The sequence below is a fragment of the Pongo pygmaeus genome, chromosome 10 (assembly GCF_028885625.2).
Source record: "Pongo pygmaeus isolate AG05252 chromosome 10, NHGRI_mPonPyg2-v2.0_pri, whole genome shotgun sequence".
Classification (NCBI taxonomy): Eukaryota; Metazoa; Chordata; class Mammalia; order Primates; family Hominidae; genus Pongo; species Pongo pygmaeus.
In genome coordinates, this window is record NC_072383.2 from 21192676 (window position 1) to 21209523 (window position 16848).

The 16848-nt window shown below is 34.5% G+C and overlaps 1 protein-coding gene across 1 annotated transcript in view; it reads left to right on the forward strand.

The window, feature by feature from the left end:
• Positions 1-490: 490 nt before the first annotated feature.
• The window catches only part of SLCO1C1 (solute carrier organic anion transporter family member 1C1), a 57235-nt gene continuing 40877 nt past the window's right edge, over positions 491-16848 (forward strand). Inside the window, exons 1-6 of the mRNA XM_054443425.2 lie at positions 491-805; positions 929-1000; positions 4734-4887; positions 6505-6646; positions 11133-11265; positions 16245-16369. Of these exons, the coding sequence (XP_054299400.1) occupies positions 939-1000; positions 4734-4887; positions 6505-6646; positions 11133-11265; positions 16245-16369 (616 nt within the window). The 5' untranslated portion in view covers positions 491-805; positions 929-938. The remainder of the gene's footprint in view (positions 806-928; positions 1001-4733; positions 4888-6504; positions 6647-11132; positions 11266-16244; positions 16370-16848) is intronic.

The following is a 16848-nucleotide window of genomic DNA, read 5'->3' on the forward strand; positions in this document are numbered from 1 at the left end:
GTGAATCTTGGATAATTCTGGTAGCAAATTTATTTATTGGTAGAAAACAAATACAAACTAATACTGCTTAAGATCCTCTAAAGTTTTTCTCTTGGAAAAAGAATTTATTAGAATTGTGGACTTTCTCAGTGCAAGGATTTATTTATCCTTGGAATTAGGCAGAATAAACAATTGAATGCCAAAAATTCAATGCGTTTCTTTTCTGTTTTCAAAACTCATAGAAATTGTAAATATGAGCAACTGATCATGTCTCTGAGAGTTAACTATTTCTGTACAGAGCACTGCAGAGCTTTGATCGTGACCTGATACTTGGTCCTTAGATTCTAGAACACCAATGGAAAAGAAAACCATGTAGCAAATTAGCCCAAGAACCGTTAAAGACCAAACAAAACAAACCAAAACAAAAACAAACAAAGAAAACACAAGGATCCCAGTGATGTCCCTAAGGAATAGTTGGCTTAAAAACTTTTTGGAAGGAGGAGGGGTCTCTGTTATAAACTTCCGCCCTCCTCTGGCTTCTGTTCCCTTACCCTCTGCCCCCTGCGGAGTTGTGTTTTCTGGGAATCAGCAAGTAAGATCACAAGTGGTCTTTTCTTTTATTCACTCTCTCCCATAAAGAAAGCTTTATCACGTGTGGCCTTAAACTTGCAGCAAATTGCAAAGAAATGGCTCAAAAGCTTCAGCTCTTTCTGTGCCCTGGGAGCTGAGATGCACGTCAGTGGCCTTGCCAGCGTGGCCAATTCTCTGCTGACTGCCAGAAAAAAGAGGCCAGGAAGAACAAGGAAAGAGAAGAGATCGCTCAGGGGTGAGACCATGCCCTTCATCTTTTCTTTTCCCTAATCTGCTCTGCTTGTGTCCACCCACGCTCTCCCCACCTGGCAAAATTGTTCAAAATTGCTGTGGAGTTTACCTCAGTTTCCTCTTTCAGTCTGTGGTGTATGGTCCATCCTCTTGCTGAGCACATTGAAAGGAACTGGCCATCTTTGATCTCTACCTCCAGGTAAGAGTTGGTTCTCTCATTTTATATTTTGTGACTAGTACATCAGATTCCTATGGGAGATTAACCCTTAATTTCTGTGCGATTTATGTTTTATCCATAAAAATTATCAATGAAAGGTAATGATCCCCTCATTAGTTTGATGGAAATAAGAGAGAAGATTTTTTAAAGAAATCAGATAAACTCAAATTTGAGTTCAAATTTTGAGTCTCATGCTTATAAGTTGTTTAGCTTTTGACAAGTTACTTAATTGCTTCGGCCCATCTAATTTAAAAAATGGAATTCTAATACTATGCTTGTTGGGTTGTTTTAAGGATTAGAAAAAGTACATACATCACCCAACACAAAAATAGTACTTATTAAATCTGAATCTGACACAAATTTGTATTGGGTGGGAAATTAGTTTCTAAACAACACACACTCCTCTTCAGCAAGTGCCATAAGGCTATTTTTTAGCTTGTCTGAAGGGAGGCATCCTGGTGTCCAGAAGGCAAGTCAGGACAGAGGTTTTCCTCACGGGAGATGGCCAAGAGAAGAGAGGGAGGAGCGTGGTTGCCTTTAGGACTTTCTCTGTGGCAGTCCTTGGGGACTGATTGCTGGACAGAGTCCGAGTCAGTTGCAGAGCAGAGGGGTTGAGTACATCTGCAGGATCTAACTACAACCTTCCTAAGCCACTTGCTCTCTACATTTAAAATCTGGAGGGCTGATTTTGAAACTCATGAGGACTGATTATTCAATGTTTTTGAACCAAAGGAAGAGAAACTGCTGGCTTGTTTTTCTTTGGCCTCCAGAATAAGTTATGCTCCAAACCCAGGGTATTGGATGAAAACTGTCGTATGTCTTTTCCTGGAAGAATCTATTCAAGTGGCCAGAGATCAATTAAGGATTTGCCAAATGCAAATAATTCTGAATAACTGTGTACTCTTGCTCTACTTCTGCAGTTGCAAATGAAGAGAGAGAGCCTGCTGGCCCCAAGGATCTTTCCATTCATGTCATTGAGCTTCCTTCCCTCTCTTTTTACAGGAGATGAACTGTAGCCTCCTTGGAACATACTACACTTGCAATAATTTGCGCATTAGCCATCAAGACACTTCAGTAAAGCTATGCAGTGCCAATAGTTTAAGCTGGATCCTATTTTGCCCTAACACAAAGTGAACTGAGATGACTATATTTATATTTCATTATACTTTTGAATTTTAGTTACAGTGATTTTTGTGTCAACATCTCCATATATTAGATAACTTAAAATGTGCTATAGTATCTCAAGTTTTTCAGTAGTGTTTTTAACATTATTTTTTCTCTTTGGCATTAGCATTCTAGATGTAACACTTTGGATCTTTTAAAGATAAATTTAGGATAAATGATAGCAAATTTTATTATTAAACAATTTATTTGTATTTTCTGGTCACTGGCTTTAATATTATGACTGATGAGAAATAATATGATATCTGAATCCCCAAAAACAGAAGGCCAATTTGAATTATATAATTTAATCCTTTGAAGAAGATTGCAATTTAAGCCATAAATTCAATAATTATCCATTTCTTATTTTAAAACCTTTCTGGTTTGTATATCTCTTGCTTGGCAATATTTTTACTCATAGTTTTGTAGTAAAGATGCCTATTTAACATTGTATAACTCTGCGTTTCCCACACCCTGTTTTCCTTGTCCTGGCAAAATATTGTTCTAGAAAAGTAGACGTAGTGACTCAGTAGATATAGGAAGTTGGCTGTTGGTATCAGATACTGGTAAGGAAGAATCTCTATATTCTTCATTTCTTAAACTTTGTTTTTTAAATCAGTAATAGATGTTGAATTTTATCAACTGATGTTTTTCATGTACTGAAATTCTATTTTTTATTTTGAATTATTCATGTGGTAATTTAGGTGAATAAATTTCCTGTAATTAACCAATTGTTGCATCTTTTAGAATAATTCTAATCATAGAGCAAGAGTTAATTTGGATTTGCTAGCATTTACTTAGAATTTTTATAATCTATGGGCTTGATCTGAAGTTTTCCTTTCTGTGCTATCTTTGTGCTGTTTTGTTACCAAGATAATTTTAGTTTTATCAAACTAATGGAGACAATGATTATCTGTTTCCATTATCGGCTATCTTTCCTCAAAGAATATCCCTTGATAAAGCACTTCTGGTGCATCATCTATCCTTAGTATTTTTGTTTAGGGAATAGTTTCAGAGTATTTTTGATAATGTGTTTCTTGGCTATTTTCTCTTCTGGTTTTTATCAATATAGGTAATGAATATTTGCTAGAAACTTATCCATTAAGTCAAGATATTAAACTTACTTCAACATTCGATGCATCTTTTTATGTTTTATACTCCTAAATATCTGTGTTTTATCTCATTAATGTTATGTATTTGTATCTTTGTTTTTTGTCTTAACATTATTAGCTCTGTTTTATTTTTTTGTCTTTAAATTTTTCTGTTTCACTCACTCTTCTTTTTTCAACTAAAAAATTAAAGTTATGCATGCTTATAAAATGAATCCAAAAGCCTAATAATAATTTTTTTGAAACCAGACCCTTGTCTCATCCTTTCTTTACTCAATTCCCACTCCCTAGAGGAATCCACTTAATTTTTAAATTGTTAAAGTCCTCTGATGTTTTAACTTCATATTATTAATACAAAGCAAATCGTTTGTACTATTACTTGATTTTTCAGTTTAAGAAAGTATGAATTGAAATGATGAAGGATGAGGTTTAGTGAACACAAAACAAGCATTGCATAAAGTCAAGGTGATATACTCAGTCAGAATAGATTTCTGCCACAATACATGAAATTTGACTCCTAACATTATTCCTTTAGGAATAACATTATTCCACTCCTATTATGTGGATATAGAAATTCTCTATTAATGTACAATTGGGTCATCTGATAATATTAGGGAAATTGAGAAATTACTTTGTTTGTTGAATTCGTTGATTTAGGTTAGATTATTAGGCAGGCACTGAGCCATGTGGAATCCTAAAGAAGTAGGAGCACAGGATATGTAAATATTGATGTGAACAGGGAGAAAATAGGTTCAGTGTGTGATCCTGTCCTGTGAGGGGCGGTGGGAAATTGAGCATGGGAAGCAAGGCTGTCTTTTTTACTTTAAGGCTGATCAAAGACTGTTCTTTCACCTGAATTAAATCTAAGGCACAAATCATGTTGCTCCCTTATTTGTCAAACAAAAACAATACACAAATTGGACCTCTTCTTTTTTGTCATATTTTAAGGCTCACATTGGGTGCTACAGGAATCATAAGGTGGTACAGGGACCTATGATGAATGTAAAACTTCTATTTGTTTTGCTAAGAAGATAGATTAAAGGCTTTAAAGAGTTTATTCTAATGAATCAATATTCAAATAGTTGAATTCCTCTTCTTCCTTTCCTGCTTGCTCCTACTTTAAACTGGCAAGACCACAAAGTTAGCAAAATTCTGCCTCATTATTTATTCCAAAGGCAACACTTAAATTTATTCTTTGCCATAATGAGGCTTAAACTGGACGGATTGAGAAAGAATGCTGGCTACAGAGTTCCAATAGCAGGATTAGTTAATCAGATATCCTGGTTGATTTTAATTGAAAACATTTGCCAACTTACTGTGACAACAAAAGGTAGATTCACTTTAAATTGGGTCTATAGAATTGTGGTATACTGTTGAATAAAAAAATTTAATAAATTGTGTAGTATTTGTTTATTTATTTTTACTTTAAAAACTAACTTTGACAGATCAGAGTCAAGGAATGTGTTTATAATGGACACTTCATCCAAAGAAAATATCCAGTTGTTCTGCAAAACTTCAGTGCAACCTGTTGGAAGGCCTTCTTTTCAAACAGAATATCCCTCCTCAGAGGAAAAGCAACCATGCTGTGGTGAACTAAAGGTAGAGCAACCAAGAAGTAAATAATGTTGATGCTCTTAGTTTTCTGTCCAGATATCGTCTATAGAATGAAGTTAGAATGAAAATTGTTTTCTCCTTTTAAAAAAAAAAAAAAAGATCTTAGACGCAATTTACTAAAACCACACCATGCCAGGCGGTGCAAGCAATCTCTACCTGACCATGTGGGTTAAATTACTTTCCTGGGCTCATTTAAATGCTCCCGCCAAACAGAAAAGAGAGAAATAGTAGAAACTAGTATTTATTGAACTTCTGCCATGTGCCAGATATTAAGCCAAGCATAGATAAAACATTTAATCTGTGAAACATTACATTACTCCCATTTTGCAAATAAAAATGGGAATAATGTTAGAGTAAGGAGAAGAGTTTTTTTTTTTTTATTTTTTTAGGATTGTTGTATCAAACAATAGTTTTTAGTTTTTTGAGGAACCTCCATACTATTATATTTTCCAAAGAGACTACATCAACTTATGTAACCACTAACCATGTACAAAGATTCCCTTTTCTTTACATTCTAACCAGTTTTTATTTTTTGTTATAGCCAACCGATGTGAAGTGATATGTCATAAAGATTTTTATTTGCATCTCCATAATGACTAGTGATGTTGAGCACCTTTTTCATATACCTGTTGGCCATGCCTTCTTTCAAATAATGTCTATTTAGATTATTTGCCCATTGTTAAAATCATGCTATTTTTCCTTGCTATTTAGTGATAGAAGTTTCTTTTTTAAAATTATTTTTTAATTATTATACTTTAAGTTCTAGGGTACATGTGCACACGTGCAGGTTTGTTACATATGTATACACGTGCCATGTTGGTGTGCTGCACCCGTTAACTCGTCATTTACATTAGGTATATCTCCTAATGCTATACCTCCCTGCTCCCCCAACCCCCCGAGAAGAGTTGTTTCTTAAGTGATGCTTTGTGTGCTCCTATTCTTTCTTTATACAAAGATTCACTCAACAAATCTCTGCTTTTTTCATATAAATGCTAACCTTCCCTATGAATGTTCTATCACAGACCCATGTCTATCAAAATATATAAGCTAGATATCAAAGACATGTTTTCCATTGAGAAAAATATTTGACTATGAATTTAATAAGTATAAACATAAACACAAGGAATAATAGTTGCACTTTTTCAGTCTGTACATTATGTTCCCTGCTGGTGCATGCACCACCCTGTGAAATACATAATCCCAAGTGCTGGACTTGTTACAGGATGTCAAGTGTTTGGCTTATGGTTTCATTTACTTTCTTACCAATGAATGTCTCACCATACACTGACTCTTCAATGTAAGACTCCTTTGAGTGTCCCTCTGGAGCAGAGTGGAAGAAGACAAAAGATAATTCAATACACATTTCACATAAAAACCAAATATATATTTTAAATTCCAAGAGAATTTGAACTTTTGAAAACTTACAGTGCTTAAGGCTGATGGAAACCTCGAACGGTGTTTGAATTAAAGTTTCAGTGATAATAAAGTTGATGTTATAAGTTGTTCTTTGTTGTTTGTTTTGTATTTGTTTGTCTATTTACTTAGTTTACAATTGTGTGTCAAGCTGGAGTCAGACTAAGTGTGACCTGTCATATTTTCCAGGTGTTCTTGTGTGCCTTGTCTTTTGTTTACTTTGCCAAAGCATTGGCAGAAGGCTATCTGAAGAGCACCATCACTCAGATAGAGAGAAGGTTTGATATCCCTTCTTCACTGGTGGGAGTTATTGATGGTAGTTTTGAAATTGGTAGGTATTACAGATGCCTGACTTTAATTTTAAGCCCAAGATCTTCCAGGTGTGGCTAAAGAACACCTTCTGCATTCTGTTGTCTGCTGGGATTGGACTCTATTCATAAAATCTTTTTTTTTTTTTTTTTTTTTGGACAGAATTTGCCATGATCTTATTCTACAGGAGAGGCAATTTTCTCAGAGCAATCAACAGTAAATTTTTCTCCCCAGGTGTTCGGTATTGTATGGTTCACACAATTCAGAGTTCTACATGAGAGTAAGTGACTTTCTTGGAGGAGAGGGTGAGATGCTAATTGGTATCTTGAGTTATAAATATGTAGAAGTGTCTTTACAGAAGAACAATACACACTGGGAGCCCTATGATTCAATTTCCACGCATGTGGAATAATCCAAATGCGCTCTGCAAGAATTTACTGCCATGATGAAAGAAGTTACATCATAAAAGGGATTTTTCCACCCAGTGGCCTAGAAAGAAGAATAAAGGGATTCTATTACCAAGAACACAAGATCAGAGCAGGCAATAAAAATTCAAATCTCAGGTGCCTTTGGTTAGCAATTGACTATAGACTCCTTAGAAATTAAAAAGACCGAGTAATTTGAGTCACTGTTTTAGAAGTAATTTAAAGAGGATAATCCTGGTTAGTCTGCTTCCTGAATTGATAAACTAAAAGGCTTTAATTTTTTGTTGAAGTAAACAAAATAGTACCCTCTCTGGTCCTTAAGGCTTGTTTACATTCAGATATATGCTATAGTAAAACCTCTAACTGCTCCAATTTTAGCTTTACCTGGTGAACTTTCGGAAAAGTGAATAAATATTTTTCAACCCTTTAACAATTTATTTCTTTTCGTACATACTATGTGTTTTGGTTCTTACTCTGAATATCACAGAAAAAAATAAAATGAATAAGTAACCTTTTGCCTTCAGGCATTTGCTTCCCAAATTCATCTTTTGTCATCCTTCCAGAATGACATTTCTTAGTGCCAAATTTTAATGTCCACACAAATAACTGGGCAATCTTTTAAAAATCTTTTTTTAAAACCTGAATTGGTAGGAACAGGATAAAATTCTGCATTTCTAATAAGCTCCTAAATGCTGCTGATGCTTCCAGTCAGTAGATCACATTTTGTGTATCAGGTTTCCAAAACATCTGATCACATCAATCTTTTATGTAATTTGCTTAGATTGGCCCGGATGGTTGATTTATTCCTTGAGCCCTGTTCTACTGATGGCCCTGCACTGAGTGAAGGGCCAAAGAGAATCAAGGTAAAGGGTGACACATTATATCATGAGAGAAAACAAGGAGAAAGAGGTAACTGGTGCAGATAAAAGAATAGAGCAGATATGAGCAGGCAAAACATTATATATCATGATGTTTTGATGTTTTTCTCACTCTAGATTATTATATAAAAATATTTTAGAGCTGAAAAGGCACAGAAATCATTTGGTCCAAAGTTTTGTTTGGGCTCCCAGGTCCTGATGCAGCTTGAGAGACAAAGTTTATATTTGATAGAGAGAGTATACTAAGTTTTCACAGGAAGTAGCAGAAAACCATGACTCCAAATTCACATTAATTCTTCCAGACCATTCTAGGTATATAAATTATTTATTGGATTGGTTGCCTTAAAATGGCTTAAAAGTTCTCTTACTTCCGTTGAAAACCTTTATCCCAAACATCACAGGTTTGCCCTAATTATCTGAATTACATAAATTTCCAAACAAATGACTTTGCTGAACATAATCTTAATTTACTTCTTTTGCCTCTTTTCGCATTCCTTCAAGAGTCTAGAACAAATATCATCCTCCATCTTTATGTTATTTGTATGTGGCAACTTTGTTGAAATTCTATTAGTTTTAATTGATTTTCCATGGGAACTGTAGGGTTTTGTGGACAAATTGTCTAAAACAAAATAGAATTTCGTATCTTTCTTTGCAACTCTTAGATTTTTTGTTGTTGTTATTACCTTGTTACATTAGCCTCAGTACTGTGTTGAAGAGAAGCATTTACAATGGACATCTTTCTCATGTTTGACCTTGATGCAAATACTTTTAAAATTTTAGTATTAAGCAATATGCTTGCTTTGTGGTTTTGATAGATACACTTTAAAAGCTGGTTTGCTCAGATTTGTTTTTTTCCTAACATAAATGAATGGTTAATTTTATTTAGTACTTTTACGGTGTCTATTAAGTTAACCATGGAATTATTCCCCTTCCGTTTGTTATATAGTGATTTAATTAATTATTTTTACTTGGTGGTACTCTTGTACTATAATGAACTGCGCTTGGTTGGGATATTTTTATTTGTATATACTATTCAGTTTGCTAATAATTTGTTTAGCATTTTCACATCTATCTTCATGACCAAGTTTGGGCTCTAATTGTCTTTTCTTATATTGCCCTTGTCCAGTTTTGGTTTTAAGAAAATAGTAGTCTTACAAGATTAATTGAGTAGCTTTCTTTTTTTTCTGTTATCTGAAGTGTGTCTCTGTGTGTGTGTGTGTGTGTGTGTGTGTGTGTGTGTGTGTGCGCGCGCATAGAGAGACAGAAAAAGAGAGAAGAGATCAAGAATATGTTACTTTAAAGTTTGGTAAGACATATTTCTAAAACTTTCTGTACCTGTTTTTTTGTGAGAGGCTAATGATGGTAGATATGGAATAATTTTTATATCCAATTTCATTTTTTAAAGATTTTGCATCATCATTTATATTTCAAGTGTATCTCCTGAGAACTCAGAAAGGATACTAAGGAAGCAAAAACTTTGATAGATATAGTATGTATATGGTATATAGATATATATATCTGTATTACAGATACTGAACTCATATTGTCTTGTATATGACATGCCCATTAACGTAACACAGAAATAGCTTGTAAACAGAAGTCGTTTATTGTGTGGTATTGGTGGAGTGTAGGCGAGAATAGGAGAGAATTGCCTATAAAGTGAATGTCAGCTTTCATTTTATGTTGGTTTATTGTGGTACATTAACAAACATATAGATAGAATTATTAAAATAATATGATATACAATGTCTTCTACTAAATACTTAAATTTCAAATGAGAAATCTTGTGCTCAATTATTAGTTTTTTAATATGAACATTAAGAAGAGCTTAATTCTTCTTGGAGCCATACTAGGACCACTGTGCAAGTCATGTTTCTCACTATCATTCTTGTTATCCTCAAGCCCACAAAAATTACTGCTTTATTTCCAGTTTACTAAAGCTGGCAATGTGAGTGAACAGTAGTAAATTAGATGATTGCTTACAGATGTAGGGAAACATGCTTTTGCTCAAAAATTGGAAATGAGGAGAACTTCAAAGCAAGGCCACCCATTAGCCATCACAATCAATTGCTGGGAAATTGTTAAGATCTTACTCTATTTAGCACGGTACGTCTTAAAAACTAAATATCTCAAATAAATATAGCTAAAGCTTTAAAGCCCCTTGAAGTCTAAAACCCCAAACAATGTTTATCAAAGCATGTTCTAGGAATCATCTCCATCAACACACTTGAGTTAGTATTAGAAATGCAGATTTCTTGGCCTGACCTCAGATCCATGGAATCAGAAACGTTTGGTACTTGCCAAGAATCTGCATTTTTAACAAGTTTCCATTTCCTTAACCGTTTCCTTTCAGTATTTTTATGCACAGCAAAGAATGAGAAATATTACTTGAAACATGTTTAATCACTTATCACCATCATCAACTAAAAGTAATGTGTCACATGTTTCATTAGAGGCATTTTAGAAAACCATAATTTCTACTTTCAAAAAAACCCCAATATTTTTAAACCATTTTTCACAAAAGAGATAAATGGGCACATTTTATAGAGATTTTGCATTTCATAAAATTTGCTTTATAGACATATGTTGAGGTTATATAATTGATGTATACCTGAAGTCACCTATGTGGAATAATTTTTATTTCTATTTTGAGTCTTAATCTTTTTGTACAAAGTTTAACAAATCATAAAGTATCATTTGTGTAAATGTGTTTAATCATTTTATTTCATTTAAAGTGAAGTACAGTTGTGTTTAATTTTTCTATAAGGGATATCAGCTAAATAATTTGTAATGTGTAGTCCATGAGCAACTAGAACACCAATAGAAGTTTTCACAGAAACTTTAATGAATAAAGAAAAAATAAGTTTACTTCAAAGTCACTAAAATATATTTAAGAGAGAAGCTAAAGGGAGCCCTCTAGAATTTGACTTACTGATAAAATATTTTACAAGGACAAATAATTAGGTTGGGCGAAGTGAGGCAGAAGGATTGAGTTAAAATATTTCGATAAAGAGATGAGGTGATTGAAGTAATGAACATGAGAATTTCAAGAGTCATCTCAGATTAAAGGAAAAAAGTTAAATGATGCAGAGATGGCTTAGTTAAAAGAAAACATTGCTTGGTCTGCTATATACATTCATTCAGTTATGCTGTTGACTTCTTTCTAAGTTCTCTAATTTATGATGTTTTACTCTTTTCCTCAAAGGGAATCTCTTAGTTATAACATTTGTTAGCTACTTTGGAGCCAAACTTCACAGGCCAAAAATAATTGGAGCAGGGTGTGTAATCATGGGAGTTGGAACATTGCTCATTGCAATGCCTCAGTTCTTCATGGAGCAGTAAGTCTAAAGCAATCATCTTTTCCTTGCCTTTCCAAACAACTGCATTTCTCCCTTTTATGATGACAATTAATTATGCAAATTTAAGCTTAACCCATGATAACTGTGTCTTACTTTTGTTACATTCTCTTTGGATAAAATTTCAGAGCAATTTCATAATTTTTCTTCTGACAATAAACTGTAAAAAATTGATAGATTACTGTATATTGATATCAACAAGATTAAAGAAAGATTTTACATACTATGTTTTGAGTCAAATGCTTTAATTTAGCTGTAGAGGCAAAATATATAACTGAAAATAAATTAACGTGTGGTAAATGTCAAATAGGTAATTAATAAACACTGTAGACAATAAATTCTGGATTACAGAACACTGGCTGGTAGACAATTAACTCAGGGATATATTATCAACTCAAACAAGTATTCAATGTCCATACAGTATCTCTTAGAACTTTATCAATGGAAGTGGGCTGTCTGTATCCTCTAACCCTAAAGTCTACTTTTGGTACTTTTGTTAATACATGCACATGACTTTAGTAGTTCCAAAGATTTTTACCTATATCATTTTTACCCTTATAGCAACCTGTGGGGTAGAAGAACATAGTTTATCTTTTTTACTTTAGAGCTAAGGACCGGACCCCATGACTTGAAGAGTTTGATGACTTTTGTAAATTTAGGTGTCTTGTCATTATGGAACCAGAACCCTAAAACAGGTTAGCTGACTTCTCAGGCAGCAGCCTTCATACATATCCATGTCACTGCCCTTCTCTGTGTTTATCTATTGCTGATAAAAGAAATGACTACCAAAAAGTTTCAAAGTAAGAGAATATTTTAGAAAATTATATTTTGGGTGATACTTTATTGTCCACTCTAGATCATGGTATCAGGACAGTTTAGAGCTGGAGAGACTTAGAAATGATCTAGTCTGAACTTTTTCTTGAATTTCTAGACCACTTATGTAAGTACAGTCAGATTTTGACCTCCCTGGCCAATCTATCAAGTTAGGGCTCAGAATTCTCTGAGTGGGAGCTTTTCTACCCATTTGGATGAATTCCCGGGACCCTAAATTTTTACTTGAAGGGAGTTCTGTGGTTTGGGCACTTCTGCCTGCTCTTTGGACAACGTCCTTCCATAGGTCAGAAGTTTCCTTGATCATTGAGATTCTACAAAAATGTTATATATGTTCAGCCTGTAGAAAGAATGGAAAGGAGAAGAATGAGAAAATGGGTCTCCAACCTGCCTACTCCCTGCTTGATCTTTAGTTGTGTTGCTGTTGTCTGTTGATTCATTAAGCTTCCATGTGACAGTTTGCTCAGGGGGAAAAGCAGTTCCACTACTGAAAAAATTAAAAATGTGAAAATAGTCACATAGGATAGATAAATCCATTACACCAGACTTAAATCACTCTGCAGTGGATCAGTAGCTCTTCTATGTGACAATGGCTACACTACTTAATTTTTCTAGGTCTCAGTTTCTGCATCTTAAAACAAGTATTAAAAATAATTCCTAGCTGATAATGCCATTGCAAATATTAAGTGAGATAACACAGGTAAAATGCTTATCAAGGTTACCAACCTAACTAGTAGCTATGTCATCATTGTTGTGTGTTATCAATCCTTTTAGCTAATTAAGCCACCTGGTTTTAACCAGCAATGGTTTTATCTTAAAGCTGCTGTATACAGATGAATAATTTTATTACTTTAAGTTAGTGACAAATATCGAATACCCATATAAGAAAATCAGAGAAAAAAATGTATTAAAAAGAAGGTCAGACAACCAGACAGGCTAGTGTTGACAAAGGCTATCAAAGGGACAGAGACAGATTCTTATCCAACATTTTTGACATGGCAGAGGATATATTTGTTTATTTATTATTTAATATATTTGCCAGGTACAATGCCAGGTAAAGGAGCTATTTCTGTGGGAAAACAAAATAGAACAAAAACACACACAATTCTTCCTTCATGAAACTTGCTCTCTACTGAGGATTATCACTCTAGTTTCTTTCCATCTTTACACAACATTAGTAACTAATTGGGTACTTATCCAAAATATGATTTTCGTTCTCTAAGAGATAACTATGCTCTGTCTCCTTTGCAGAAATATCCCTGATATCCAACAAAAGCTATTAATTATGGATAGCAACTATTGAGGGCCTATTCCTAATAGGCTGTTTAGTTTTATGTATTAGCTCATTTAACTCATTAATTTAGCAAGTGTACACATATATGTGATATATATATATATTTGTGATATATATATATAAATATATATATATAATTTTTCTAGGCAGTAAAGAAAGAGTAGTGACAAAATAATCTCTGCCCTCACAGATCTTCTGAGGAGGAGACAGAAAATAAACAGATAAATACAGTATGTCAGAGAATGGTAAGAACTATAGAGAAAAATAACCCAGTAAAGACACGTAAGGAGTATGTGTGGTGGGTTGGGGGTGGGTGCAGTATCAAGTAGGGTAGTCAACGTATGGCTCACACAGTTGGTGACATTTGAAGAAGACCTGATAATAGTAAAGAGGACAGTCATGTGGATATCTGGGAAAGAAGACTTCTAGCCTAAGTGAACAGTGAAGGCAAAGTTTCTTCAGCAGGAGGAAGTCTGGTACATGGATGCCTGCAAGGAGGCCTGTGTGGCTAAAATGCAATGACCACGGGGAAAGCACAGAAGATGAATGCTGAGAAGTAAAAGGGAATGAGAGAATATGTCAACGTTGTTTCTCACTTTGATGGGCATTTGAATCACCTGAGGCTCTTGGTAAACTGCAGATTGTGATTCAGTGGCCCTGGGGTTGGTGCTGAGATTCAGCTGATGTTGCTGGTCTGCAGACTATCCTTTGAGTCATAAAGTTAGGACAATTACAAGAATTTAGTTTGTCCTCTGAATGAGATGCAAAGTTTTTAGAAAGCTTTAAGCAGAGTGACATGATCTTACTTATATTTTTAAAGGATTACACTGACTGCTGCTTGGAGAATTGATCCTGGTGGGAAAGCTTGGAAGCAGGGAGACTATTTAGGAGGCTACTGCAAAATTTCATACATCAAAGTCAAGAGTGGGTCAGTCAGGATTTGAATGCGGGTCAGAACTAAAGCCCCTAATATAAAAGCATTTATAATATTAGTCCCAGATTTAAATAATTACACTTTTGTCTCTTCTCCAACAGAGTCTCGATAGGTACAGACCACATCCATAGCTCTCATTTTACAACTCAGTTAATTAAAACCTAAAAGTTAATTTTTTTAGAGTATCACAGACAGCAATTAGTAACAAAAGTGGCACTTAGATAAGCTGCCAGTTATTTGAAATCAAAATAATTTTGTTGCTTACAACAGTAACCTGTTGACAGAGGGAACTGAGTAAAAATAATGAAAAATTTTCAAAATACTCCATGATCACCATCCATACTTACTTCAATAGTCTTGAAGCATCATAACAGTCAATGGTTTCTCTGTAATTATTAACAAAATAAAATTATATTTACCATGATTTCAATGCTAAATGTTCTCATGTGTAGTTAAGAATTGAAAACAGTTAACCTCATTAAGTGATTCTTAACCTACTATGGTCAAGGAACCCTTTGATAAAATTATAAAACCTGTAATGCTTTTCTCTTAAGCATTCACATAAAAACATACATACAAAAATGTTCTTACTTTTTCAGTGGGGTTCATGAACCCATTGAGGTGCAGATTGCACAAAACAAATTAAAGGTAACCTGTTTATCAACTTGAATATTTTAGTAATGCAATACATCTTTTCCTTACCATGCTGAATAAACAGTTCTTCACTATTTTTTTTTTTTTTTTTTTGAGATGGAGTCTCGCTCTGTCACCCAGGCTGGAGTGCAGTGGCGCGATCTTGGCTCACTGCAAGCTCTGCCTCCTGGGTTCACGCCATTCTCCTGCCTCAGCCTCCCAAGTAGCTGGGAGTTCTTTACTATTAATATGCCAATGCATATTCCTGTGATTACTAACCTTTGGACAGATAGTGTCTGAATAAAATGAGAATCAAGATGATATTGAGATGTTTTCTTACCAGATACCTCTTTCCCAAGGGGTACAAAGAGTGTGGAGAACGTGGCACATGAAGGATAATTTGAGTGCAAGAGTAGAGCTGGGGGATTGTAGATTAGCATTATTACAGGCTGCCCACTAAGCAATGACTCTTTATCCCAGCTGCTATCATAATCTTATAAACAGGGGAAAGGGTGGAATTAGAAGTAACTTGGTGCTATACTAGCAAGCAGTAGAGAAAAAGCAGAATATTATCAGGATAAATGGTACAAAATCCATATGTCATTTTCCATTCTCCAGAATCAGCCTTGTAATTCTACTAAATTTACAACTCTAAATAAAGTATGCTGATGGCAATACATTGTTCAATTATGGCTCTTTCTCTGACTCAGAAAAAAATCATGATTTTATCAAGTCGAATACTTTTTCACCTGGGGGGAGGTGATTTATAGTCACTAGTTTGCTTTAAGATGAGCCTCTATGAGTAATTTTTACTTTTATTTTCTGTCATTAATTGACTGGCCCAGGTATGGTGTAAAGCAGGAGTGTCCAAATTTTGGGTTCCCTGGGCCACATTGGAAGAAGAATTGTCTTGGGCCACACATAAAATACACTAACAACAGTTGATGAGCTAAAAAAAATTGCGAAAAAAATTTCATTATGTTTTTAGAAAGTTTATGAATTTGTGTTGGGCTGCATTCAAGGCCATCTTGGGCCACATGCAGCCCACAGACCGCGGGTAGGACAAGCTTCTTGTAGAGTCTATGAGCCAGATCTTCTGGCTACCTCTTCAGCAAAATCTGCTGTTAAACACTGGCTTGGTTTGGTGAATTAGGTTCAGAGACAGCTGCAAGCTCAACCTGGTACCCTAACGATTCGTGTAGCATACACATAATATTCTTAGTATGATGTTAATGAGTCTATCATGAAGAAAACATTCTTCTTATACAGGTACAAATATGAGAGATATTCTCCTTCCTCCAATTCTACTCTCAGCATCTCTCCGTGTCTCCTAGAGTCAAGCAGTCAATTACCAGTTTCAGTTATGGAAAAATCAAAATCCAAAATAAGTAACGGTAAGATCATTTTTTTAACTTGACTAAGCAAGCTTTTAAAAGACTTTATATGTGCTTTAGGATGGATAAAAGTATCTATGATTTTTGCTCCCAAAAGCTTTACTGCTTAAATTGAGATATCACAGTGCCATAAAAATTCCTAGAATATAAAGCAGTATATGATTAGATCCTAAGAAAATATACCAGATGATCAAATCTTATGGAAAAAGAGAGCATTAATAGATAGTTCCTGGGAAAATCTTTCAAAGCTTCTGAATAAGTGGGTTTTGAAAGCAGGGTGAAACTAGTTTAGCACATACAACTATCAATCCATTGCTCAGATATGAAAGAAGTATAATTTTTCCCATAAGTCAACTTAATTTCTGCGTTCAGCTACTTTTTGTCAGGATGGCAAAAATGTAATCTCAATTTGTCCCCAACCTCCCTTTTTGTCCCCAGGGCTTGTTTACATTCTAGGGAGCTTACATAAGAGTAAAATG